General features: G+C 46.0%; 1 protein-coding gene across 1 annotated transcript; it reads right to left on the reverse strand.

The window, feature by feature from the left end:
- Positions 1-474: 474 nt before the first annotated feature.
- UGDH (UDP-glucose 6-dehydrogenase) lies at positions 475-27,750 on the reverse strand. The gene is made up of 12 exons (XM_002709393.5): positions 27,427-27,750; positions 19,828-19,996; positions 15,466-15,567; positions 11,843-12,043; positions 11,532-11,729; positions 10,917-11,064; positions 7,934-8,028; positions 6,435-6,565; positions 4,951-5,084; positions 4,490-4,581; positions 4,277-4,387; positions 475-1,594 (listed from the first exon to the last, which is right to left on the reverse strand). The coding sequence occupies exons 2-12, from the start codon at positions 19,987-19,989 to the stop codon at positions 1,484-1,486; spliced, it is 1,485 nt and encodes a 494-aa protein (XP_002709439.1). The 5' UTR covers positions 19,990-19,996; positions 27,427-27,750; the 3' UTR covers positions 475-1,483.

Genomic DNA, 27,750 nt, shown 5'->3' on the forward strand with positions numbered 1-27,750 from the left:
TTCTGTTGCTTTCCCAGACCATAGCAGAGAACTGGATTGGAAGTGGAGCAGCCAGGACTTGAACCGGCACCCATATGGGATGCCAGCACTGCAGGCATAGGCTTTACCCACTACACCACAGTGCCAACCCCAATGGACTGAACTTTAAAACTTAAATCCTTTTGAAATGAAACCTTGTATCTTTACCACGATGGAGAAATTGTCAATAATAGCAGTGAAAATCTAGTGACCCAGTGGATGGAAGATCTCTCTGTTGCTCTGCCCTCCAAATAAATGAATAAGCTTGAAAAAAAAAAAAAAAAAAACAAAAAACAAAAAACAAAAAACAAAGTCCCTCTCTTTCTTAAAGCATTTGAAGTAATGGCATAATACCCCTTTCTCTAATAAGTGGAGTCATTTCTTCCCCACCTAATGTCAGACTGCCATGACTCACTAGTTACTTGTACCATGACAAAGATTACACCTACACAGTCGTTGGTGCAGAATATTTTATTTATGTGTTAATTATACAGGTGTCTGTGTCTCATCTTTATGCACATCTCTGACTGGACAGCAACTGTTCCTAAAGAACGAGACCTGCATCTGTTAAACCCAGACTGTATGCTCAGCAGAGCACAAGCATAAAATGGACATCTGACGTATTTCAGCAATGATCAAACACAAGCAAAAACCATCACTACAAATACAAATACAGAAGTCAACAAGACATAAGAAAAAAGCAGATGGAAATACAAAATTTCTTATTTTAGAATGATGTTATATGTAATTTATAAAATCTACTTTAAGCTTATGTTGAGATAACATTGGTTTTCTAAAGAAAAGGAAAAAATCCTAACTACAAATAGAAATAAAAAAGGCAAAACCTAGGTAACAAATGTTTTTGGCTTTTGCACTACAAATATAGTGATGACTGAGGAAAATAAGAAACAAAGGGGAGAGAAACAGACAATGCTATGGATGTTCTCTTCACGTTACAAAAGACGGAGAACACTTTTCATGTTAAAGAGTACCTGGAATTGAACTGCCATGGTTTGGGGGCTTAAAGTGAAAGACATGATCTCATGAAAACAGAGGGACTGTAGCCAGAGCATACTACACTGCAGAGGCTGTTTAGCACAGTAATTTCATGGCTTCAAAATACAGAGTGCCTTTCCCTGTACAGTATGATACTAAAGTGCTACCGATGGATTTGCAAAGGAAAAAGTATTACGTTTGTATTTTACAAAATTGACACCATTAAAACCAACATGATTGTTTACCACTCATCCAATATCTGAGCTAATAATATAAAAATATGTAAAAAATATCCTAAATTCATAATTATCAGATATGCTAATATCCATATAGCTGGTATAAATTTGATGATTAAAAAAATAATTTTGTTTCCTTAAAAACACTAGGTTCATTTGCCATTTCTATCAGATAGATATTTGCTATCCTAAAGTACCAAAAAAAAAAAAAAAACCAACAAAAATGGCAATGTCTAGACTTTAGGTTTCTTGTTAGGTGGATCCTGAAGACTGAACTTCGGAATTTCACCAGAAGCAGCATATGGAATTCTCTTTGAAGACACCTTTTTGCCAATTGTTTCGATCTGAAGGGGGGAGAAAAACAGGTTTTAAAATGAGAAAATTAATAATTACAATACATAAATCTAAGATCTATATTATGTAGTGTAATAGAGGGAAAACAGATTATTTTTCTATTTAAAAGGAGAAAAAGTTTCTCAAGTTGACCGAGTTGCTGTGAGAGGCCTCTGGATTCTACTTTTTGTTTCTAGCATCAGCATACCTTCCACTTTTCATACTCGGATCTAGTCACACTCATACCTGCCATTCCCCACACCAGACCCCTCAAATACCAGTCGAGAATCCTGTGTCACTGCTGGCTTAGTAGCAATCGTGAGAACAACAGACAGATGGATTCCAGTGAGTTCAGATTCTCTCTCAACTCCATTCTTATTTCCACTGCCTTTACACTATAAAACTAGCAGAAGCTGTAACAGCATAGTTTCTGAGGGTTTAGGCTTCAGTCTGAACAGCCCCAATCAGAATCCTGACAGACACTTGCTACATGACTGAAACTGTCTAGGTCCTTTGTCACGTGGTATTACCGCCACCTACCTCAAGGGGCAGTGGTAAAGATTAAGTTAGGTAAAGTGCTTATCATATAACAAGTCAGCTTTTAATACATGATAGTTTTTACTTTGCACATCTTTCATTGTTACAAAACCATCAATGTTATCATTAAAGACATGATTTCTTTAATAGAAGTTTAACTCCCCTCTACAGCAGAGATAAATATACTACTGAATTTTCATATGGCTTTTGAATTAAAAATTAATATTTAATTCTGACTCATACCTCAAAAAAAGACTTCTGTCTTATTAAGTGACTAAAAAATGTGTATCTTCCCTTAGACGAGTAAAACACGAATGGGAGAAAATGTGTCTATGCTTCACAAATAACCTTTTTTTTTTTTTTTTTTTTTGATAGGCAGAGTGGATAGTGAGAGAGAGAGACAGAGAGAAAGGTCCTCCTTTTGCCGTTGATTCACCCTCCAATGGCCGCCACGACTGGCGCGCTGCGGCTGGCGCACCGTGCTGATCCGAAGGCAGGAGCCAGGTACTTATTCTGGTCTCCCATGGGGTGCAGGGCCCAAGCACCTGGGCCATCCTCCACTGCACTCCCTGGCCACAGTAGAGAGCTGGACTGGAAGAGGGGCAACTGGGAAAGAATCCAGCGCCCTGGCCGGGACTAGAACCCGGTGTGCCAGCGCCGCAAGGCGGAGGATTAGCCTATTGAGCCGCGGCACCGGCCCACAGATAACCTTTCAAAAATAACATTCCTGGGGCCGGCACTGTGGCATAGCAGGTGAAGCTGCCACCTGCAGTGCTGGCATCCCATACAAGCACCAGTTCGAATCCTGGCTGCTTAACTTCCAATCCAGCTCTCCAGTAATGGCCTGGGAAAGCGGTACAAGATGGCCCAAGTCCTTGGGCCCCTGCACCCATGTGGGAGAGCTGGAAGAAGCTCCTGGCTCTTGGCTTCGGCCTGGCCCAGCACTGGCCACTTACAGCCTTATGGGGAGTGAACCAGTGTCTCTCCCTCTCTCTGTGACTCTGACTTTCAAATAAATAAATAAATACATCTTTTTAAAAAACACAGCATTGCTGAGTTGAAGTTGCAACTGGGAAAAACAGTCATGCTGTTACAAGGAAGGGGTGGGACAGAAGAGTCACCAGGGTCCTAGATGGGAGGATTGACAGACAAGGATGCAACCGAGTTCTCGCTGCAAGTAAGTCTCTCACGATCGAGAAACGGGCACTGAACTGCAAATACAGAGGACCCTCAGCAAGTTAGTGAGAGGTCTGACTAGCAGCGGAGGCCTCACTGGTACCTCCTCAAGACAGCTGGTGCGAAGGAGCGCACGGCCAGCTCTCCACTGCTGCCTCTGCTCCGCTCTGCTCGCCCCACCCACCTCCGGGCCTAGTTCTTTATCCTCGAATCCATCCAGCCTCCCCAGCCTCCCCCCACCACATACACACTGCTCTGAGCAAATGGAAAGTGGCCCCTTTGTAACACCTTGGGGACTCCTGTAGCAGAACTGAAGTAGACGTATCGTGCAAACGGGTGGTTCTGGGCAGGGGTTTCTGCCCAGCTTCCCAAACGTCCCAGGGCTGACCAGTTTGGAGAGAAGAGGGCCAGCAGCCTGCAGCTCCCTTCCTCCACATCAGGCCTCTCACAGCGCAGGCAGAGCTGAGCACTCAGAGGCGCAGGGTGAGCGTTCGCTGACGGCTCCAGGCCCTGTCTGTCTCTGTCTGTCTCTCTATCTGGTTACCCCATGCTGGGGATGGTGGCTCCTCCCCCATGGGGATGCCAGGGACTTCCTCAGTCACCACCACAATCCCACCCCGTCCCCTGCCTCTGGGTAAGAGAAGACACGAGGGATGTAGGGCAGCTGAGAATAATGATCTACAACAACATCAGTGCCAACACATGACAACCATATTCCATTTTACGGTCTTCAGAATGCTCATGTAGTATCCGACTTGCTCTTTGTGATACGAGGCAAGGCAGGGCACCTTCTCCTGTAGGACAGGGAACCGATGGCCTCCTAGATGCTACTTTAAGGGAAACCCACCTTTAGATAACGAGTTTAGGGAGGGAGTGCAGTAGCTCTAAAAATGCCAGTGACACGTTGCCCCACGAACATTCTCAAACTCACACAGAGGGTTTAAAAAGAAAATGAGCGAACAGTCTAGCATCGTGATCACCTGGAAGCCGATGGCTTGCAGTTCGTCATGCAGCCCGTCCAGGACCCGTCGTCCATCAAAGATAAAGGCGGGCTTCAGCATTTTCTTATGAATGCGTTCGTAATCCAGTTCCTATAAAGACATCCCAAAGGAAATAAAGGAACACACACACATGAGCACAATGATACGAGAACACTTCTAGAATTTTCTCTAATACCATTTCTGCCGCCTCACCTTAAACATGTCCCACTCAGTGCAAATAACAACCGCGTGGGCACCATCACACGCTTCATACGGGTCCTTGGAAATGGTCACGAGTCGGGTCACTGTGACAGCAGCAACAGAAACAAGAAAGGAATCACTGGAAAGCACTGGTTTTCACTAAGGACTCGGGCTTCTGGTTGAAGTGTGGTTGGTGGGCCTGGGACACCCACAAACCTTGCTGCAGAGGCATCTTCTGGGAACATCTCTTGGGGGTTTTGTAGAACATGTTGGGGAAAATCACTAGAATGACCCAGTCACTGCTTACATCAAATCAGAGTTGAGGACGGTAGACTTTCATTTTAGAGAAATGAGGTTGAAAAAAGGGCATACCAGTGATGTAAGTGATATAAACCAGACAACCAAAGGTGTCAACAGAACAAACAAGTTTTGGGGTGTGTGCTCACAATGATGCAGGAGACACAAAGACTTACCTTGGTCATCTTCTGAGACGCCAGGATGAGAAAGATCCACAACTATCTGTTCCCTGGGGACTTTTGGGTCATATATGTGGAGGTGTGCACCTTCATCCATCAAATATTTGCTAATATATATACTGGAGGATTCTCTGAAGGAAAGACAAAAATCAGTAATGTCTAACTTTAAATGGCGTTATATTGTAATACCAGGCAGTTTAAAACATAGGTAAGTTTCTAAAGCTGGCTGAGCATGTGGAGGTAAGTTTATTTTTATCCTCTGTATGTATTCTTTTTTTTGACCGGCAGAATGGGCAGTAAGAGAGAGAGAGACAGAGAGAAAGGTCTTCCTTTTGCCGTTGGTTCACCCTCAATGGCCGCCGCGGCCGGCACGCTGCAGCTGGCGCATCACGCTGATCCGAAGCCAGGAGCCAGGTGCTTCTGGTCTCCCATGTGGGGTGCAAGGCCCAAGCACTTGGGCCATCCTCCACTGCACTCCCTGGCCACAGCAGAGAGCTGGCCTGGAAGAGGGGCAACCAGGACAGAATCCAGCGCCCCGACCAGGACTAGAACCCAGTGTGCCAGCGCTGCAAGGTGGAGGATTAGCCTAGTGAGCCTCGGCGCCGGCCATATATGTATTCTTTATAATATATATATGTGTATATATATATATATATGTTTACACATGTATATATAAATGTGTGTTCACATTTCTTTTTAAAAATTATTGGAGGGGCCAGCGCTGTGGCGTAGCTGGTAAAGTTGCCACCTGCAGTGCTGGCATCCCATATGGGTGCCAGTTTGAGTCCTGGCTGCTCCACTTCTGATCCAGCTCTCTGCTATGGCCTGGGAAAGCAGTAGAAGATAGACCAAGTCCTTGGGCCTCTGCACCCGTGTGGGAGACCCAGAAGAAGCTCCTGCTCCTGGCTTCGGATCAGCACAGCTCCAGCTTTTGCAGCCAACTGGGGAGTAAACCATCGGATGGAAGACCTCTCTCTCTCTCTCTCTCTCTCTCTGCCTCTCCTCTCTCTGTGTAACTGAATTTCAAATAAATAAATAAATATTAAAAAAAATTATTTATTGGAGAGGCAGAGAGACAGAGACAGACAGAGAGCCAGCATCTGCTGGTTCATTCCCCAAATGCCTGCAACAGCTGAGGCTGGGCCAAGCTGAAGCCACCAGCCCAGAATTCAATCTGGGTCTCCCATGTGGGCGGCAGGGACCTAACTACGAATCACCTGCCGCCTCCCAGGATGCTCAATAGCAGGAAGCCTGAACTGGAAGCAGAGCCAGGACTCAAACCCAGGGATTGCAATATGGGATGTGATTGTCCCAAACAGCATCTTAAACACTGACTCAAACTCCTGCCCCTCAACCAGCCTGCCCCAACATATTCTCTCTCTCTCTCTCTACACCCCCCCTCCCCCCAGTCAAAAGCATCAGCATAGGATGATGAGCTAACATACTCTCAAAGGGCTTGAGACAGTTTAAAGAGCGGATACCTGGTATCGCCAGTGTCCTTCTTGAATGCAAATCCCAAAATAGCTATCTTCTTGTCAGTGACTGTGTTGAACAGACTGTCTATGATCCGGGATGCAAAGCGCCTCCTCTGGTAGTCATTCATGTCTATGACCTGAAATTCCAGGGCCAATGGCACAATGAGTAGTTGCAAGAGGCACAGCCTGTGACACACTTCGCTCAAAGTTTTATGGGGAGTGCTACTGCGTGAATACAGGCTTACATATTAACAAGAAAAAGAAGACAAAGAAACAAAGAAAACCTACCCAGCCCTTTCTTTAAAGCCTTCCCAATTTTCCAAGCGTCAGGCTGGGAGGGATGCAAAGACGGAGGACAGAGTTGAGTTTTAACTCTAAGAGCATCTGAGGTCCAGCTATGAGGTCAGCCTTATTTAAACAGGGCACATAGAAAGCAACATTGCCTTAGCTGACTTTTCTAAACCTTGCGGAAGCAAGGCTTTATGCACGCCTCCGTCTCTCACCCAAACTCAGTTTGAGTAGAAAGAAGAAAGGAACAGTCAATGTGCCACGTTCTAGCTACCTCTGGAAAAACCGTAACACCACAAATATTTCAAGGTCTAACACTGCATCTGTTGTAGGAGGAAGCATCTCTAATCGCCTAACCCGTTGAGCTGAGACTGGTGAACAAGTGAGCACAAGGGGAGATTCTTGTTTTAAAGACTCTAAGCTGCTAGGGACAGTCACGAACCTTGACAATTTGGGGAAACAAGCCCAAATTACTGGAGACCCAAGACCATCTGCATCATTCACTCCGTGAATGATAATGCAAAGCTATCATGCTGGATTTAGTGGGATGGCACTAAACAAGGTATGCATTCCCTCAAAGGAAAAAAAAAAGTGCCTATCCTTTCCTTAGATTCCCTCCCATAGCTATTGCTGAAATAGAAAAAAAATATAAACACTGGGGGGACATATTTGGGAAAGTCCCTTGGGTAAATTACTTATCATCTCCAAGCACCAGTTCCCTCCACTAGAAATGACGAATTGTGTTAATGATGAAGATTAACTGAGATAATGCGCATACAGTGCCCAGAGTGTACCCCGCAGAGGGTAAACCCGCAGTAAACGTTAACCCCCTTGCTCAGAGCTCAGTTCTGACTTTAGCTCTGTGAATACCTGGCAGGGACATGAGGATCAAAAGACACAACCCATCACAAAGCCTCACACACGGGCTCCTCCTGTACTTGACTGTTTGCCTTTGAAAACAGAGAAGATTTCTAACTAAGGCTAACAGCTGTCTGGGAGCAAATTTAGTTACAATAGTAAAAGAAATATTGCTTATCAGAAACTTCTCCTGAAACTTATTAGCAAAAAATAAATAAGTAAATAAACCTAAAATGAGCAAAGTGCATCTACGGGATGGGTTCCTGGAATAAATCCATTTTATCAAAAACGTTTCCCAGACAAGGCGGACACGTTTCATTAGCAGCTAGCCAGAAGCTACTGTCTGTAAAGACCAGTACCTGCTGCCAGTAACGCGCTACTTCGGGCAAATTCAGGGCCTCACAGAGGTACACCAAATTCAGAACATCTTTCTGGAAACAGCTCCCGCCAAAACCTGAGGGAAGAAAACATCAATGACATTTTTACACAAGAACCAGACAACTGAATCCCGTGACAGACGAATTTGTTTCTGCTGAGTCTGTACTAAAATCTTTAATAAAAACTCAGGGGTTAGGCCTGCTCCGCGGCTCACTAGGCTAATCCTCCGCCTAGCGGCGCCGGCATACCGGGTTCTAGTCCCGGTCGGGGCATCGGATCCTGTCCCGGTTGCCCCTCTTCCAGGCCAGCTCTCTGCTGTGGCCCGGGAGTGCAGTGGAGGATGGCCCAAGTCCTTGGGCCCTGCACCCCATGGGAGACCAGGAGAAGCACCTGGCTCCTGCCATCGGATCAGTGTGGTGCGCCGGCCGCAGCGCGCCAGCCGTGGCGGCCATTGGAGGGTGAACCAACGGCAAAGGAAGACCTTTCTCTGTCTCTCTCTCTCTCTCACTGTCCACTCTGCCTGTTTAAAAAAAAAAAAAAAAAAAAAAAAACACCTCAGGGGTTAGAAAAAGTGATTTATAAATTACCTAAACTTGACAGGCAACCAATCAACTCCCTAATTTTCAAGTAATTTTCTAGCTAAAGTTTTGTTAGGGCTCCGTTTGACTTTTTTTTCTTCTATTTTTTCCTCAGAAACAGTCTATTCAATACAGCCATTGATAACAGGCTAATTATTTGGGGGTTTGCATTCAAAAAAAGATGCCAGGGATACAAGGTATCAGTTTTTAAAAACATTTTTTAAAAAGATTTATTTATTTATTTTGAAAGAATTAGAGAGAGGGAGAATCAGAGAGGGAGCACTTCCATGTGGAGGTCCATTCCCCAATGACCATAATGGCCAGCACTGGGCCAGCCTGAAGCCAAGAGCCCGGAGCTTCATCTGGGTCTCCCACGTGGGTGGCAGGGACCCAGACACTTGGGTCATTCTCCACAGGGAACTGGAGGGGAAGTGGAACAGCCGGGACATGAACCAGTGTTCATCCGGGATCCCAGCATTGCAGGCGGCAGCTTTGCGAGCTACGCCATAGCGCCGGCCTCTCTTTCAAACATTTCATCAGTATGACTGCTCGCGTCTTGTAGTCTAGCATAGGGTCATCCAACTTTCACAGCGAAGGGCCTCAAAGTAAACATTTCATCTTCTGTGGGCCAGTCTCTGTGGCAACTGTTGAAGTTGGCTATTGTACCTCAAAAGCAGCTGTGGACAATATGTAACCAAATATGTGTTCCGGAAGACTTACTTACAAAAACAAAATGTGGGCTGGATTTGGCCTGAGGGCCACGGTTTGCCACCCTCACTTTAGCGCAATGCAGTGTGCAGTGAGGGATGTATGGGCTCTGGAGCCAGAAACACCTGGCCACTCCTAGCTGTCTGGCTTTGAGCAAGTTGCAAAAATTACCCTGCACCCGAATCATCTCTCAGAAGGAAAAAACAGTACCTTCCTATAGCTTTACAAGGATTAAATAAGCTGTACTATTACATAGTGCTGGAATAGCACCTGGCACGTGATAGGCCTTCAGTAAACAGTAGCAGTGCTCAGCTAGCGCCGTGGCTCAACAAGCTAATCCTCCGCCTAGCGGTGCCGGCACACCGGGTTCTAGTCCCGGTCGGGGCGCCGGATTCTGTCCCGGTTGCCCCTCTTCCAGGCCAGCTCTCTGCTGTGGCCAGGGAGTGCAGTGGAGGATGGCCCAAGTCCTTGGGCCCTGCACCCCATGGGAGACCAGGAGAAGCACCTGGCTCCTGCCTTCGGATCAGCACGGTGTGCCAGCCACAGCGCGCCAGCTGTGGCGGCCACTGGAGGTGAACCAACGGCAAAAGGAAGACCTTTCTCTCTGTCTCTCTCTCTCACTGTCCACTCTGCCTGTCAAAAAAAAAAAAAAAAAATAGTAGCAGTGCTTATTAAATGACAGCTTGAAGAAAGACGTCAAAGGGAGAACAGGGAAACCAGTATTAGGAAAGACATACAGCCTCAGAAATACTTGAATGTTGCCTGTGGCCTGATCTGTAAAAGATCTATTGAGTTTTCTAACCAAAAACATGGCCAATTCTCATCATTTGTGGTAGTTACGCTCTGAAAAGTAACTGTGAACCCTGACCTGGACAATACTGAAGCATTGCTCCTAAGCAAAAAACAAGGTAAGTTCCCACAAGCTTCTGCTCACAGCTTTTTTTTTTTTTTTTTTTTAAGATTTATGTGTGTATGGATGCGTGCCTGTATCTATTTATTTGAAAAGCAGAATGACAGAGAGAGAGAGAGGAGAAGACAGATCTTCCATCTACCGTGTACTCCCCAAACAGCTGCAACAAGTGGTTGGATCAGGCTGGAGACAGGTCTCCCGGGGGGCGGCAGGGGCCCAGCACGTTGGGCCATCTTCTGCTGCACATGAGCAGAAAGCTGGATCGGAAACGGAGCAGCTGGGATTCAAACCAACGCTCTGATATGGGCTATGTTGCAAGTAGTGGCTTAACCTGCTGCACCACAATGCTGGCCTCTTAGCTGGTAATTATTAAGCAATATTAAGTAATTATTGCCTCACTTAGAAAGTCCTCATGGGGCCAGCGCTGTGGCGTAGCGGGTTAAGCCGTTGCCTGCAGCTCTGGCATCCTATATGGATACAGGTTTGAGTTCCAGCGGATGGAACTTCCGATCCAGCTCCCTGCTAATGTGCCTGGGAAAGCAGTGAAAGACGGTTCAGCTCCTTGGGCCCCTGCACCCACATGGGAGACCTGGAAGAAGCTCCGGGCTCCCGGCTTCAGATTGGCTTAGCTCCAGCCATTGCGGCTATTTGGGGAGTGAACCAGCGGATGGAAGACGTCTCTCTCTGTCTCTACCTCTCTCTCTAACTCTGCCTTTTAAATAAATAAAATAAATATTTAAGGAAAAAAAAAGAATAATTTTAATTTACCAACGCTGGCTTTTAGAAATTTATTTCCAATTCTCTGGTCCATTCCAATGGCTGTGGCCACCTCTTCTACGTCAGCTCCTGTTGCTTCACACAGGGCACTTATGGAGTTAATGCTGCTGATTCTCTGGGCAAGGAAAGCATTTGCTGCCTTCAAAGAAAAAAGGAGGCGTACAGTGAGTCAAAATAGCAGCGTTACGTACCAGTATTGTATTTCATTGAGTTCATGCAAATTACTGAGGAAGATATAAAAGAAACTGATATTGCGCAATTGGAAGAGAGAATGCTTTGGTAAAGGAAAATGTTTCCAACAGAAAAAGACAGATAATTAAGAAAAAGGTCAGAATCAGGGAAAGAGTTGTAAAAAAAAAAATCCGCATTGTAATGTGTCCTCTACGTTATCTTACATTTGATTAAAACTTAGGAATTTTCCAGAATATTTTATACCCTGACATTTGATCCCCTTTGTAAAAAATTATTTCATAATTTGAATGTGCAAAAATATTATCCTGAAAAGCATAATCTTTATTAATACTGAGAAAGTACCTAGTTAGCAGGTTTAAGAGAAATAAATACTTGGCTTTAAATTCAATGGAGAGTTGAGTGCTGTGTTCTCACCAGTTTGGAAAGTTCCGAAGACCAAGTGTTGGTGGTGAGGATCTTCTCCCGGGGAACCCAGTGTTCGTACACAGCACACAGCGCCTGCACAGCTCTCTGGCCCTCTGGGGTTTCATCCCCTCCAATCAGCACCCGGTCTGGGTTCTTCAGGTCCTTGATAGCTGTTCCCTCTGCCAAAAACTCAGGGTTGGACAGCACCTAGAATCCAAGGCAAAGGACAGTGTTTGTTCAGCTAGAATGAATAGCAGGTCATTTTCACGCATCCATATGGATATCAGAACAAGACTCAAATGCTTCACGCTTTCTCATACCTGTAAGTTCAGGTTGGGTTTTGTGTTCGCGTCGAATATGCGCCGAATGCTTTCTGCTGCCCGCACTGGGACTGTGCTTTTCTCAGTCACAATTTTGTACCCATTTGAGTTCTGCACAATGCGTCTAGCACAAGCTTCGATGTACTTTAGATCTGCCGCCCGGCCTTTCCCCATTCCATAGGTTTTTGTTGGAGTGTTCACCTGGGAAAGTATGTGAGACAAAGAATGGTGTAGCCAGGAGATATTCAGTGACTGCAAAATGCAACCCGGACTAATCCCTTAACCAGTCAACTGCATAGCTGACTACCTTCCGTAGCCCTGATTCAACCCTGTATCAGTGAACTCATGTAAATAAAGATTTCACAGGCATAACCACCAGCAGAAGTAGCCTGAAGCATCTGAGGAACTCATTCTATAAATTTTTGTTGAGACACTGCTACATATGTGCCAACTATCATGGCAGACAGGTTCAAAGCTAACCCCTGGAGATATACGTGAATAAGGATCATTCATCAATAATTTTTGATCTAGCTCGTTATTGCTAGATACTTCAGGATACAGAATACTATGTGGAAATAAAAGACACCCTAAGTCCAAAATCTACATGCTTAGTTTTGGTTCAGCTGTAGGGTGTTGCCTTGGGAAAGAGGTTGCCTCTGCCTCAGTGACCTCATTGGAAAGCAGGGATAATAAATTCTCTAAAAGCGAACCCCAGGGGTGTCATATGCTGTAACAACAATTCAAGTGCTCTGCAAAAATTTAAACCTCAACAAGAATGGGAATTATTTTTGAACCAATAGTATTTAACACCAATTCCCTTTTCTTGCTGAGTGCGTGGGAAACTCAATAAAGGAACCAAGTCCAAGTAAATTAAAACTAGAAGATTGAGTTGAGGTGTGAAAATAAGAACAAGTTGTTCACAGGCATGGAATGACTTAGGACAAGGCCCAGCTGAAGCTAGGGTGTGACGGAACACGGAGAGCAAACACAGGGAACGGGCAAAGGTGAGACCCACTGGAGACAGGAGAGATCAGATGGCTTTCCCTGGTGAAGGAGCTCTGAAGATAACGACTGCTAACTGATTTCTACTGAGCAATTCCTGCCTGGAATTTGCTTTAAAATAATCTGGGGCAGGGAGCAGAAGTAAACAGAGCAAGACTGGAAAAAGAGTAAATGTGAGGGCCAGTGCTGTGGCGTAGCGGGTAAAGCCGCTGCCTGCAGTACTGGCATCTCACAGGGGCGCTGGTTCAAGTCCCGGCTGCTCCTCTTCTGATCCAGCTCTCTGCTATGGCCTGGGAAAGCAGTGGAAGATGGCTCAAGTGCACCAGTGTGGGAGACCTAGAGGAAGTTCCTGGCTTCTGATCGGCTCAGCTCCTGCCACTGCAGCCATTTGGGGAATGAACCTCTCCCTCTCCCCCCCCCCCCCCAATAACTCTAGACTTTCAAGTTTTCAAGTAAATAAATAAAATCTTAAAAAAAAAAAAAAGTGAGGCATTATCTCATTGTCTTCATTTTTTTGGTGTAAATTTGGAATTTTGCATGATGAACAGTATGCAACAAGAAAACAAAAAAGTGACCCAGAAACTAGGTGGTAAGTTGTGAGTTACACAAATAAACCTGAAAAGCATACAAAATAATAGCTTGGAAAGATTCAGGGCAATCAGGCTGGGTCAGCAGAGAGGCAGGTGTGAAATCAACAGAACATACATAAAGGTACAATTCTACTGCCTGAGAACAAATAATTTTTTTTAAACAATTTTTTTTGGCCTACTGTTTATTTTTTTAATTATTTTTATTTTTATTTTTTTGACAGGCAGAGTGGACAGTGAGAGAGAGAGAGACAGAGAGAAAGGTCTTCCTTTTTGCCGTTGGTTCACCCTCCAATGGCCGCCACAGTCAGCGCGCTGCGGCCGGCGCACCGCGCTGATCCGAAGCCAGGAGCCAGGTGCTTCTCCTGGTCTCCTATGCGGGTGCAGGGCCCAAGCACTTGGGCCATCCTCCACTGCACTCCCTGGCCACAGCAGAGAGCTGGCCTGGAAGAGGGGCAACCGGGACAGAATCCGGCGCCCTGACCGGGACTAGAACCCGGTGTGCCGGCGTCGCAAGGCAGAGGATTAGCCTAGTGAGCCGTGGCGCCGGCTTTAAGAACAAATAATTTTTAAATGTCATTTTTATAGGAAATTCCCTATTCCCACTCCTTTTTTAACAGAAGATTCCCTGATTCCCACTGGAGGTTATGGTCATCTAAACCTAGGACTATGGTAACTTCTAGATTTTCTCTAGTACCTAGCTACTCAAAATATTTCCTCATTTTTTTTTATGCCCCTATCCTAACTTTCTGGGAGTTTAAATGGAGGACGAGTGGGTGAGTTACAGACACTGCGTCAGTTTCTCTGCAGTGACTGAGGGGGCCTAATGAGAGGCTGAGTCCCTAACACAGTTCTGCCAATGCCTTCGGGATCCCTCCCAGCATTTCACGTATCCTCGCGATACTGCTTTTGTCTTGCCATTCACAAAACAACCTCTTATGAAACAATGTATAATCATTAACGATACACACAGTAAGTTCAACGGCATCTACCTCCACGGACCCCAGAGTGTTTCTTGTCCAAGTTCACACCACTGACTTGCACCTTCTCCCCTATGGCCATAAAGATCCTGAGTTATTAAACAGCCTAGCTCAGCTACCAGACGGTGACAGCTGAACCACCTTACACAAAATGAATAGATGGTTACCAGGACAGCAAGAAATAAGTTACCTTAGTTCAAACACTGCATTCCTAGAGTTTAATTCCAAGTGTTGGTTCTGTTTTTTTGAATGAAAGTACAACTCAGCCAAATTATGGTTTGAAGCTGTCTGTGTTAGCCTGATAGTCTAGCCAGCATATGCCAGGTTCCAAACAATTTCAAATGACTTCTGGAACATAATTCATTTAGACAGAAGATGCCTGTATATTTGCAAATTGATTGTTTTTTCTTCACCTCTGCTAACCAGCGGAAACAAGAAATGATGAAACGTATATGAAATATATATGCCATCACTACATGGGCTCACACGCTGCCAGTATATGCTAGTTTTATATCTCAAATTAGACCTTTCTGAGTTAACTTGTTTGGCATCTTGAAATGATATATTTGATCAGATGATTACAGGGTTTGGTAAACTGCTGGACAAAGTGACAATCAAAATTCAACAGGAGTTTTGGGCATTTGGCCTGGTGGTTAAGATACTGGTTGGGACGCCCATATCCCATGTTGGAGTGGCCTGGGTTCAAGCCCTGGCTCTGCTCCCAATCCCAGCTTCCTGCTACTGTGCACCATGGGAAGCAGCAGGTGATGGTTTTAAGTAGGCGGGTTTCTGCTACCCAAGTGGCAGACCTGTACTGAGTACCTAGCTCCTGATTTTGGCTTGGTCCAGTCCCAGCTGTTCCAGGCATTTGAGCAGTAAACCAGGAAATGGGAGATCTCTTTCTCTCTCTCTCATTCTCTGTTTCTGTTTCTCTCTCTTTCAGCCTCTTTTAAAAAATTCAACTGGACAATCCTTTACAAATCAATGATGTGGATTAATTTGATAGATTTATAATTAAAGTATACTTTTACACACAGCAAAGGAAAATACTTACAGAAATAAATACAAGATCGGCTTCTCTGATGGCATCATCAATGTTGGTAGAAAAAAACAGATTTTTTCCTCGACAAGATTCTACCACTTCTTTTAGTCCTGGCTAGAAAGAAAAAAAGAAGAGTTGTACAGACGGTTTACCAGTCACGTGAGATAACTGAATAGCATGGAATTATATGTGCCAAAGGGGAAGACTATATTGTAACTTAAAGGCCTAGATTTGCTCTCAAATAACAGCTTTGTAGACAGCTCAAGGATCATATGCCAGGAGTGAACATTATATAACCTCACTGAATAAACCAAAATCAAGCTTGCACAATACAGCAGCAGCTCATTTTAATGCTTTGTCATTGTTTACCAGGGATCTGACTGTTTCATAAGTTAACCATTAATGTATCAACCCAAATTCAAACCCTTCTGCGATTCCAAGCAAATTGTGCACTGTCATTATGAACGTGAATTTTTTTTATTCTCACTAATTCAGGCCATATATCAGGTTATAAGCGTCAGTATCTCTCTCCACTTTTTTGTTTTTAATGATTTATTTTTATCTAGTTGAAAGACAGAGTTACAGAAAGAGAGAGAGGAAGGGAGATACCGAGAGACAGAGATCTTCCATCCACTGGTTCATTCCACAAATGGCCTTAACTGCTAGAACTGGGCCAGACCAAAGTCAGGAACCAGGAGCTTTATCTGGTCTCCCATGTGGGTGCAGGGGCCCACGGACTTGGGCCATTTTCCGCTGCTCCAGGCTCCTGGCTTCAGATTGGCCCAGTTTTGGTCCTTGTAGCCATTTGTGGAGAGAACCAGTGGATGGAAGACTTCTCTCTCTCTCCCTCCCCCCCAACTCTGCCTTTCAAGTAAATAAAATAAATCTTTAAACAAATATTTAGAAGGTATATGCAATTTTTATGGAAGAACTGAAATTCTTTCAGGGGTAAAATTATCTCCCATTTTACTGAAAGAAAGGCCAAACTATCTTTTTTTTAAGATTTATTTATTTGAAAGTCAGAGTTACACACAGAGAGAAGGAGTGGCAGAGAGGCAGAGAGAGGGCAGGGGAGAGAGAGAGAGAGAGAAAGAGAGAGGTCTTCCATCCGCTGGTTCACTCCCCAATTGGCTGCAACGTCTGGAGCTACACAGATCCGAAGCCAGGAGCCAGGAGCTTCTTCTGGGTCTCCCACGCAGGTGCAGGGGCCCAAAGACTTGGGCCATCTTTTACCACTTTCCCAGGCCACAGCAGAGAGCTGAGTCTGAAGTGGAGCAGCCAGGACTAGAACCGGCACCCATATGGGATGCCGGTGCTTTAGGACAGGGCATTAACCTGCTGCGCCACAGCGCTGGCCCCAGGACAAACTATCTTAAAGTAGTTACTGGGGCCAGCACTGTGGCTCAATTGGTTAATCCTTAGCCTGTGGCGCCAGCATCCTATATGGGTGCTGGGTTCTAGTCCTGGTTGCTCCTCTTCCAGTCCAGCTCTCTGCTGTGGCCCGGGAAGGCAGTGGAGGATGGCCCAAGGGCTTGGGCCCTGCACCCACATGGGAAAGCAGGAGGAAACACCTGGCTCCTGGCTTCGGATCAGCGTAGCTCCAGCCATAGTGGCCATTTGGGGGGGGGGGTGAACCAATGGAAGGAAGACCTTTCTCTCTGTCTCTCTCTCACTGTCTAACTCTACCTGTCAAATAAATTAAAAAGAAAAAAAAGAAAAAAGAAAAAGTAGTTACTGCCTTTTTTTTTTTTTTTAGAGGCAGAGAAAAAGAGAGACAAATCGACAGAGAAAAAGAAAGCAAGGCAGAGAGAGGTCCTATCTGCTGGTGCACTCTTCAAATGCCTGCAACAGCATTAATAGGGAGTTAGAGTCAGGAATCAAATCCAAGCATCCCAACCAGCGTCCTGACCACTACGCTAAACATGTGCCCCAGTCAGGCATTTGCTTTAGCTTTTTTTTTAAAAGATTGATTTGGAAGGCAAAGTGATAAAAGTGGGGGAGGGGAGGAGACAAAGAGAGAGAGATCTTCCAGTCACTGGTTCATGCCCCAAATACCCACAATGCTGGGCCTGGACAAGGTAGAAGCCAGAAGCCAGGACAGCTAATTGGGTTGCTTCTTATATTTCTGCATTTCTGCTGGGTAGGAATCAAAGAGTGGAAATGCTGGGCCATAGATTATACATCCTCTCAGCAATGGATAAGACTCCACCTACAGCATGGATAACACCTGATAGTGTCAGTGATATTAATTTTACCCATTCTGATTGTTTTATTTATTTTACTTATTTGAAAGGTAGAGTTACAGAGGGGAGAGGAGGAGAGGGAGAGAGAGAGAAAGAGAATGAATCTTCCATCTGCTAATTTACTCCCCAAATGGCCGCAATGGGCAGGGCTAGGCTGGGCCAAAGCCAGGAGTCTGGAACTGTATCCAGGTCTCCCATATGAGTGGCAGGGGCCCAAGTACTTGGGCCATCTTCTGCTATTTTGCAGGTGCATTAGCAGGGAACTGAGGCAGTGGGGCAGCCAGGAGCTGAACCCGCGCTCATATAAGATGCTGGTGTTTTAGGCAGCAGCTTAACCCAGTGTTCCTCACTGCCGGCCAAGTGTCCTTCCTTTCTGAAGACTAAAGTACACTGCTGGCAGAATTACTGAAAAAAAAAAATTTTTTTCCCAAACCAAATACAGTAGTAATGTTCTACCAGGAAATGAAACACTGTAACACAGAGAATAGTATTTAAAGAACTTGGAGTGGCCGGCGCTGCGGCTCAATAGGCTGGCTAATCCTCTGCCTGCGGCAGCAGCACACCAGGTTCTGGTCCCGGTCGGGGCGCCGGATTCTGTCCCAGTTGCTCCTCTTCCAGGCCAGCTCTCTGCTGTGGCCCGGGAGTGCAGTGGAGGATGGCCCAAGTGATTGGGCCCTGCACCCGCATGGGAAAGCAGGAGGAAGCACCTGGCTCCTGGCTTCAGATCGGCACAGCGCGCTGGCCGCAGTGGCCACTTTGGGGGGTGAACCAATGGAAAAAGGAAGACCTTTCTCTCTGTCTCTCTCTCTCTCACTGTCTAACTCTGCCTGTCAAAAAAAAAAAAAAAAAAAAAGAACTTGGGGTCGGCACCATGGCGTAGCAGGTGAAGCCACTGCCTGTAGTGCCAGCATCCCATATGGGCCCTGGTTTGAGTTGGCTGCTCCACTTCCAGTCCAGCTCTCTGCTATGGCCTGGGAAAGCAGCAGAAGGTAGCCCAAGTCCTTGAGCCCCTGCACCTGTGTGGGAGACCTGGAAGAAGCTCCTGGCTCCTGGCTTTGGACCGGTACAGCTCCAGCCTTTGCAGCCAATTGGGGAGTGAACCAGCTGATGGAAGATCTCTCTCTCTCTCTCTCTCTCTCTTTGCCTCTCCTTCTCTCTATGTATAACTCTGACTTTCAAATAAATAAATAAATATATTTTAAAAAAAGAACTAAAATGGGCAGACCATCTGGTAAAACAAAGAGCAAAGCACAAAAGAGAGGGTAAAGGGAAAAGGTAACAAGGTTTCCTTTAGTTCTAAACGATTCAGATATGAGTAAGTCTGTAAGACTGAATGCCACTACTCTTCATGGTTTTTCATGGATTCCTTTATCACATATGCCTATACATAGCAGGTAGACTTATCTGACAAACAAAACTAGGTTGACACTTCCCTCCAAAGTCTAACAAAACTAGACCGTGCTTGATAACACATGAATAAGCAAGCTTTTCTGGGGTGTAAAAGAAATATATTAATGGTAGGTAAAGAAAATTCTACCATCAAATTTTCAAATGCTTTCTTGTTGGGTTTCAAACATATAATATCATAAAATCATTTTATAGTGAAATAATTAAAAAAGGACCTACATGGTTCAAGGAAAGTTAAAAGCATATTTTTCTAGTTATAAATTTCCTAAATTTCCCCAACATTTTGAAATTCCAGTTAAATAACTTCATGGTACAAACTTCAAAGAGGCAAGACACCATTTATCCATCTAAAGTTTACTTGATATAAGTAAAATAATCCAAAAATGAGATCTATGTAAGTATTAAAAACAATTTCACTTTTACAAACTACTACCTTTAATTTTATTGTTATCATATGGTAACTATATTAAACAGAAAAAATAGGGAATAAGATTACCCACAATCTCACTGCACTAATACAACCATTACTGATATTCTGATAGAATTCCTTCTAGTTGATTTCCTCGACATATTTGTAATTTTAATGTCGATAACACTTGTATCTAGATTGTATTCATTGAGTTACTTAGTTGCAATCATAAATTTTAAGATTACCATATAGATTATTTAATAAAGATGGTAAGAAAACAAAGAGCATAAGCACAAATAGCTGTAATCTGCTTACCTCATAAATAGGAAGTGTCGGAGAATTCCATGCATTGATTCTTGATTCATTGACATCAACAACTGTCACCCTGATCTCAGGGCACATATGAGCAATGACACTGCATGTGGGTCCTCCCACATAGCCCGCACCAATGCAACAGATTTTCTTAATTTCAAACATGGTTGTCCTAGAAGAAAAACAGTAGGGCTGCTCTAGTATAAAGAAATCACTCTGCACATTCATCACACATTATAAAGAGCATCCAGGTGTCAGAAGACTAGAAAGACTTCATATATTCACCCATAGGAACTGTGAAAATACTGAAAATAATAACATTTCAATGGATTGACCTAGCCTGTCTGGGCTACAATAGCATGAAACATATGGAAGAAATTATTTATAGTAGGTCATATTACTAAATAAAAATTATAATGACATAATATTTATTTTTTTAATTTTAGAAAAATTACTCATGGGCTGACATTGTGGCAGAGTGGGTAAAGCACTACCTGTGACGCTGGCATCCCTAATGGGTACTGGTTTGAGACCCAGCTGCTCCACTTCTGATCCAGCTCCCTGCTAATGCACCTGGGAAAGCAGAAGATGGCCCAACTGCATAGGTCCCTGCACCCATGTGGGAGACTGGGAAGAAGCTCCTAGCTCCTGGCTCTGCCCAGGCCCAGCACCAGCTGTTGCAGCCATTTGGGAAGTGAACCAACAGATGGAAGACCTCTCTCTCTCTTTCAAATAAATAAAATAAACCTTTTTAAAAAATACTTATTTATATGACAAGCAGAGAAAGACCTCCCATCCACTAGTTCATTCTCCAAATGCCCTCAGTGGCTGGGGTTGGGCTAAAACTAAATTGGAGTCTCCTACATGGGTGGCAGGAACCCAAACAGCTGAGCCATCACTGTTGCAGGAGACACAGCCAGGCGTCAGACGCAGTTGCTCCCATACGGGATGCAGGCATTTCAGTTGACGTCTTAACTGCTAGGCCAAATGTCTGCTCTATAACTTAATATTCAGAAAGTCAAGAAGCAAAATAAAACTTACTTAAGCTTCTAATACGCTAGGACAACTTTCACAGCTGAGAGCCAGTTACAGGATAAATGCATCTTATTTCAATAAATGTTACTGTACAAAGATGAAATTTACAATATGTTTAGACTGATGGGCCAGATGTGAAGACTGGTTCCCCAGAACTGGCCTCTTGGCTTAAACTCCCTGCTACGAATGACTCCCCAAAAGTGCATCTTTGGAGCTGAATCTCCAATGTAGCAGTGTTGGGAAGTGGGACCGGATGGGGCTGTTTAGGTCATGAGGACTCCACCCTCATGAATTAATTAAGGCTGATTAGAAAAGGGCTTGAGGCTACAGGTTCACTGAGCACTGCATGCTCTCTCCTGGCCTCCCTTCGCCCTTCTGTCATGACATGACAAAGCCAGTTTCTTTTCATACAATTTGTTGAACTCAGTATAGAGTTAATTGTAATGTGTGTAAAGTTAATTGAAAAGAGATCTTAGTAAAAAAAATAAGAATGGGAATAGGAGAGGAAGGAGGAACGGGGTGGGAGTATGGGTGGACACGGTGGGAAGAATCACTATATTCCTAAAGTTGTAGTTATGAAAAAAAGAATTTGTTAGTATACAGCTGCATGGGTCAGAGAAGTCACTCTGGAAGGCTGGCCTAACTACAATGCCTGGCAAGAATATCCTCATGATGGAAAAAGATATACAAAGCACATAATTAAGATTACTGGTGTGCATCTGTATTTTTTTTGAAGATGTATTTATTTGAAAGTCAGAGTTAGACAGAGACAGAGAGAGAGAGAGAGAGAGAGAGAGAGAGACAACATCCATCCGCTGGTTTACTCCTCAAATGGCTACAACAGCCAGGGCTGAGCCAGGCCAAAGCAAGTTGCCAGGAGCTTCTTCTGGGTCTCCCATGTGGGTGCAGGGGCCCAAGCAAACGTGGACCATCTTTCTTTGCTTTCTCAGGTGCATTAGCAGGGAACTGGATAAGAAGAGCAGCCAGGACTTGAACCAGTGCCCATATGGGATACCAACTCTGCAGGCAGTGGTTTAACCTGCTGCACCACAGCACTAGCCCCTAGCCCCTATTTTTTTTTTTTTTTTTAATATAAAATAAGATACTGCCTGGGACACCACATCCCATATTGGAGTGCCTGGTTCAAGTCCTGGCTCCTCTTCCAATCCAGCTTCCTGCTAACGTGCAGTTGGGAAGCATCAGTGATGGTGCGAGTAAGTTGGGTTCCTGTCACCCACATTGGAGATCCAGATGAGGTCCTCGGTTCTTGGCTTTGGCCTGGCCCAGCCCCAGCTATTGTGGGCATTTGAGGAGCAAATCAGCAGCAGGAAGAACTGTCTCTCTCAAATAAGTGATTTTTTTTTTTTTTTTTTTTTTTTAGAAAAATGAAGGGAATAAAGACACACACAGAGAAGTGTGTCCAGAGGAGAGAGAAGATCTCTCCAGCTGAACAAAAAAGTAGGCAGTGAGTCGTGAGAGGTAATAACTGCTTCCTAGGGTGGAACCAAATTTTAAGTGCATCTTAAATGACTCACTCAGAAAAGCATGACCATTACAACCCATGATGCAATGATTTAATGACATTAAGACAGCACAGCTGAAAGTAACCATAATAATCAGTGGCATGAATTCAGCTAAAATCTAATCAACTGCACTGGTGAAGGAGAGTGGGAAAGGTACCAAAAAGGGGAATTATAAGGTTGGAGACTGGAAAGGCGGGATACAGAGCAAAAGTGGTGCAGCATTTGACATAATTATTTTAGTACTGTTCAAAGAGTGGTTTCAGAGAAATGGGGGGCCGGAATGGGCTTTTCCATTCTTGGGCGACACATTACCCAAAGATGTTCTGTTCTGACTGCACTCTGCCCTAGGAATTGGGGTTCCCAGATCCTATCCTGCTGGAAGGGGACAGCCTGGATTGGAGACAAAAGGACAGTCGGCCCTCTGTAACCATGGATTGCAAATCTACAGTCAACCAACTGCAGATTAAACATATTTGAGGAAAAAGAGGTTGTGTCTCATTCACATGTACAGACTTTTTCCCTTGTCATTGTTCTCTACGTGATAAAGTTCAGCCATTATTGACATAGCATTTACATTGTATTAATATTATAAGTGCTTTAGAAATTATTTAAAGCATACAGCAAGGTATTACAGGGTATATGCAAATATTATGCCAGTTTATATAAGGGACTTAAGCATCCTCAGAGTTTGGGTCCTGGAACAAATGTCTTGTGGATTCTGAGGGACTATTGTATTCCAGGCACTGCAACAAAATTTCCCCACTAGTAGTAGGAAATAGTCAAGTTCTATTCTCGTCTATCCACCAGTCTCTTATAAATGTGACCTAAAGGCTGATTATCTCGGGGTTCATGGGGCAGAAGGAGGAGGACTCTACCTTCCAGATCTGCAAGGTCAAAGGTCAGCATCTGCACTGTGATAAGCCTGAAGAACTACTATACTATGAGCTCCTCACCGGGCAACGAACCAGCCTCCCTCTCCGACCAAAACCGGCAAGGTCATTTCGGAGCTGAGGACCACGCAGGGTGACTACTTTCTTCCACAGCCAACAGGTTATGAGGGCTATGAAATCAGTCTATGCCCTCAATCTCAGTAAGGCCCAGTTCTGATAACATTCATATATCAAACATGGATTGCATGACCACATGATGCAATCCCTGGACTTCAGCAGTTCAAAGTGCACTGAGGATAACTATCCTCAGTGCCTAGAACAGTAGCCTCTCAATGAATGTTAACTGAATGAAGGCGTGATCTCCACAGAGATTTTTTAAGAATATTTTTTAAGAATTATTTATTTGAAAGAGTTACAGAGAGAGGTAGAGAAAGAGAGAGAGGTCTTCCATCTGCTGGTTCACTCCCCAGATGGCCACAATGGCTGGAGCTGAGCTGATCCAAAGCCAGGAGCCAGGAGCTTCCTCCGGATCTCCCATGTGGGTGCAGGGACCCAAGGACTTGGGCCATCTTCTGCTGCTTTCCCAGGCCATAGCAGAAAGCTGGATCAGAAAAGGAGCAGCCGGGACTAGAACCGGCACCCATAAGGGATACCGGCACTTCAGGCCAGGGCTGTAACCCGCTGCACCACAGCGCCGGCCCCAAGCCTCTCTTCTTGAGATGAAGATAACCTGTCTAGGTGGCATTTGCTCCGATGGTGGATCCTGCTATTTCAGTGATTAACCAAGATGCTATCACTGTGCGCATGCTCTCTTTCCTGTAGCTACTCAAGAACTTCAACAAGTTGCCCCAGGGTTACTTCTTATCTAGCTCCAATGTGAGCCCTTACTTCAGCTTACCTGACATACAGCAGCTGGGGCAGACTACTGATATGGCAGGTGGGTCTACATGATAGAACTGGCTGCCCTGTAGGATTTCATTTTCTTTTTTTGGGCGGGGGGGGGGGGGGACAGGCACAGTGGACAGTGAGAGAGAGAGAGAGACAGAGAGAAAGGTCTTCCTTTACCGTTGGTTCACCCTCCAATGGCCGCTGCGGCCGGCACACTGCGCTGATCCGAAGCCAGGAGCCAGCTGCTTCTCCTGGTCTCCCATGCAGGTGCAGGGCCCAAGCACTTGGGCCATCCTCCTTGCACTCCCGGGCCACAGCAGAGAGCTGGCCTGGAAGAGGGGCAACCGGGACAGAATCTGGCGCCCCGATTGGGACTAGAACCTGGTGTGCCGGCGCCGCAAGGCAGAGGATTAGCCTATTGAGTCGCAGTGCCGGCCAGGATTTCATTTTCCTTGTCTTGCTATTTTAAAATGTATTGGCCCAAGTGCTTGGGCCCTGTACTCGCATGGGAGACCAGGAGAAGCACCTGGCTCCTGTCATTGGATTAGCAGGGTGCGCCAGCCGCAGAGCGCCGGCCGCGGTGGCCATTGGAGGGTGAACTAATGGCAAAAAGGAAGACCTTTCTCTCTGTCTCTCTCTCTCTCACTGTCCACTCTGCCTGTCAAAAAAAAAAAAAAAAAATGTATTTATTTCCACTCTGTTGAAAGGCAGAGAGATCAACAGAGAGAAATCTGTCATCCACTGGTTCGCTCCCCAAATGCCTGTGACAGATATGACAAAACAGGCTGAAGCCAAGAATCTGGAATTCCATCGGAATCTCCCACTGGATAGCAGGGATCTAAGTACTTGAGCTATCATCTGCTGCCTCCCAGGGTGTGCATCAGCAGGAAGCTGGATTGGAATGTAGTAGTCAGGACTTGAGTCAGGCATTCTGATACAGGATGTGGGTATCCCAAGAGGCAATGTAGGCACCACTATGCCAAATTCCCGCCCCTTACCTTACAATTCCCTATGAAACTTGGCTTGTAAATGACAATGAGAAAATGACTGAAGCTGGATGTACGATATGTGTACGCGCAAATAAATGACTACTTGGAAGTTTCAGTAAAATTCTCCATATACTTTAACAAGGAGTTTGACACAGTGATACCATTTGCATATCACGTTCCATGTTTATTTCTCAGAAAAAGATTTATTTATTTGAAAGGCAGAGAGACAGAAAGAGGGAGAGGGAGACAAAGAAAGAAAGAGAGAGACAGAGAAAGAGAGAGAGAAAGGGAATCTTCCACCTACTGGTTCACTCCCCAAATAGCTGCAACAGCCAGGGATGGATGGGTCAGGTCACAGCCAGGAGCCAGGAACTCCATCATGGTCCCCCACATGGGTGGCAGGTGCCCATAACCCACTGCCTTCCCAGGTGCATTAGCAGGAAGCTGGATCAGAAGCAGAGTAGCCAGGACTGGAACTGGCTCTCCAATATGGAATGCCAGAGTCCCGACCAGCAGCTTAATTGGCTGTGCTTCAAATGTGGGCCCCTCCACTTCGACTTTGATGGACCCACTGATCCACTATTTCCAACAGAAATGGGAATGTTTACTTGCTACAACAAATAGGCCATTTTAAAATGAAAAATTTTTTTTTTTTTGACAGGCAGAGTGGACAATGAGAGAGAGAGGGAGAAAGGTGTTCCTTTACCCTTGGTTCACCCCCCAATGGCCGCCACGTCTGGCGCACCACGCTGATTTGAAGGCAGGAGCCAGGTGCTTCTCCTGGTCTCCCATGGGGTGCAGGGCCCAAGTACTTGAGCCATCCTCCACTGCACTCCCGGGTCACAGCAGAGAGCTGGCCTGGAAGAGGGGCAACCGGGACAGAATCCAGCACCCCGACCGGGACTAGAACCCGGTGTGCCGGCGCCGCAAGGCGGAGGATTAACCTAGTGAGCCGCGGCACCGGCCGAAATGAACTTTTACCCCTGAGTTTTGAGATAGTCACAACAGACCAATCCATTCTGAAGCTACTTTTCATGTAAAACTTCATAAACTCAGGTAAACATTTCAACCTAGAAGATGTCGCTGTGCTACACGGAAGACATTCCCTGCACCTCCACTCCCCCAGAGACACTCTTCACAGGTACCCCAAAACTAAACAATCCGCATTATAGCTGGATACCTCAACTTCACACCTCATGGTAGTCATTTCCAGCGATGCAATACTAAAGACGCCTGTCTCAAGAAATATACTTAAGCAGTGAGAAGGGCAGTGTTAACATTGTATCTAAATGGCATGATCTAAAGCTACAGAAACAGCAGGAGTAGAGGATGATCAGCCATAGATTGTAAGTCAAAGACAGGAGCACAGCTTTGGGAGAAGAAATGCGTACCTTTCCACCCGGGTCGTCTACCACTTCCCTAAAACTAGACGCTGGGAATTCACAAACACATCTCAGAGCAGACAGTCCAGCTCTTTCATTTCCAAACCCTCCCTGAAGCAACACACCAGACTACTGTCCTCCATTTCTTAGGGGATTTTAAGAAACTCAAAGACTCACTGTGTCTTAGATTGAGGTCAGACGTTAAGGGACAGCTACTTCTCTGTCTGTGCCTGAATAGCTCCCTACCAGCGAACGCCTCTCTCCTAAACCAGAACTCGCAGTCCTACTAGATGCTCGTCCTAGAAACAGGGTGTCTGATTCTTCAAGGTCTCGCAGAAACCCGGTCTCCGGACGCACCCACGAAAGGCCTTCGCTGATAGAAAACAGAGCAATCAGGCCCCAGGGCGGCCCACGGAGAAGTCACCAGCGAGCGACTAAGGGCGTGCAGGCTTCCTCTCTCTCCGGTTTCCTAAGAGGGGCGGCCAGAGACGAGCGGCGGCCTCCCAGGTGGGCACTCTCTAAATCCAAACAAAAGACTGTGACTGCGGGATCTCAACGACGTCGCCAAGAGGAGGAGCGCTTGCTCTCCTCGGCGGGTGCTCGGCTGCGGAGAAAGTCAGAAAGTGGGGTAAAAGGCGGCAAGAGCAGGGGCTCCAAGACTCCTGGGTCCTCAATGAAAAGCCCAGGCTTATCCCACCTCCAGGGCAGCGGATGCACAAAGCGAGTCCTGCCCTGAGGCCACAAGAGGATCCGGGGCGCCGTGGACGTGCAGCCGGCACCCCACGCGGGGAGCGCCCGGCCACAGCGTGCGCTCCCGCCCCGCTCCCTCCACGTCCCGCCAGGACCTGGGAGCATCCCGACCCCGCGGCGGGGCCCTCCGGGAAGAGGCGCTTACCCGCTTCCAAGCACCGGGCGCTGCGGCCGCTCCTGTCCCGTACACTCGGACTGCACCCTCCTCCGGTCCGCGCCGCCTTAGCCTCTGCGCCCGCGCCCTGCTCCGCCCGGTCTTCCTCACCGCACGCCCCTCCCTCAGGCTGCCCAGCGCCGCACCCCGAGTCCCGGGCCCGAGCCCGTATTTAAAGGCTGCTGCCCGAGAAGGCGGAGGCTTCATTCCCCCGCAGCCAGGCCCTCCTGGACTCTGCCCGCAGCCGCTTCCCTGCTCCACCTCCCGCTGCACAAGGCCGGGGCTGGGCCTCTATTTCCTCCTCGGCCCGGGGGC

The sequence above is a fragment of the Oryctolagus cuniculus genome, chromosome 2 (assembly GCF_964237555.1).
Source record: "Oryctolagus cuniculus chromosome 2, mOryCun1.1, whole genome shotgun sequence".
Classification (NCBI taxonomy): domain Eukaryota; kingdom Metazoa; phylum Chordata; class Mammalia; order Lagomorpha; family Leporidae; genus Oryctolagus; species Oryctolagus cuniculus.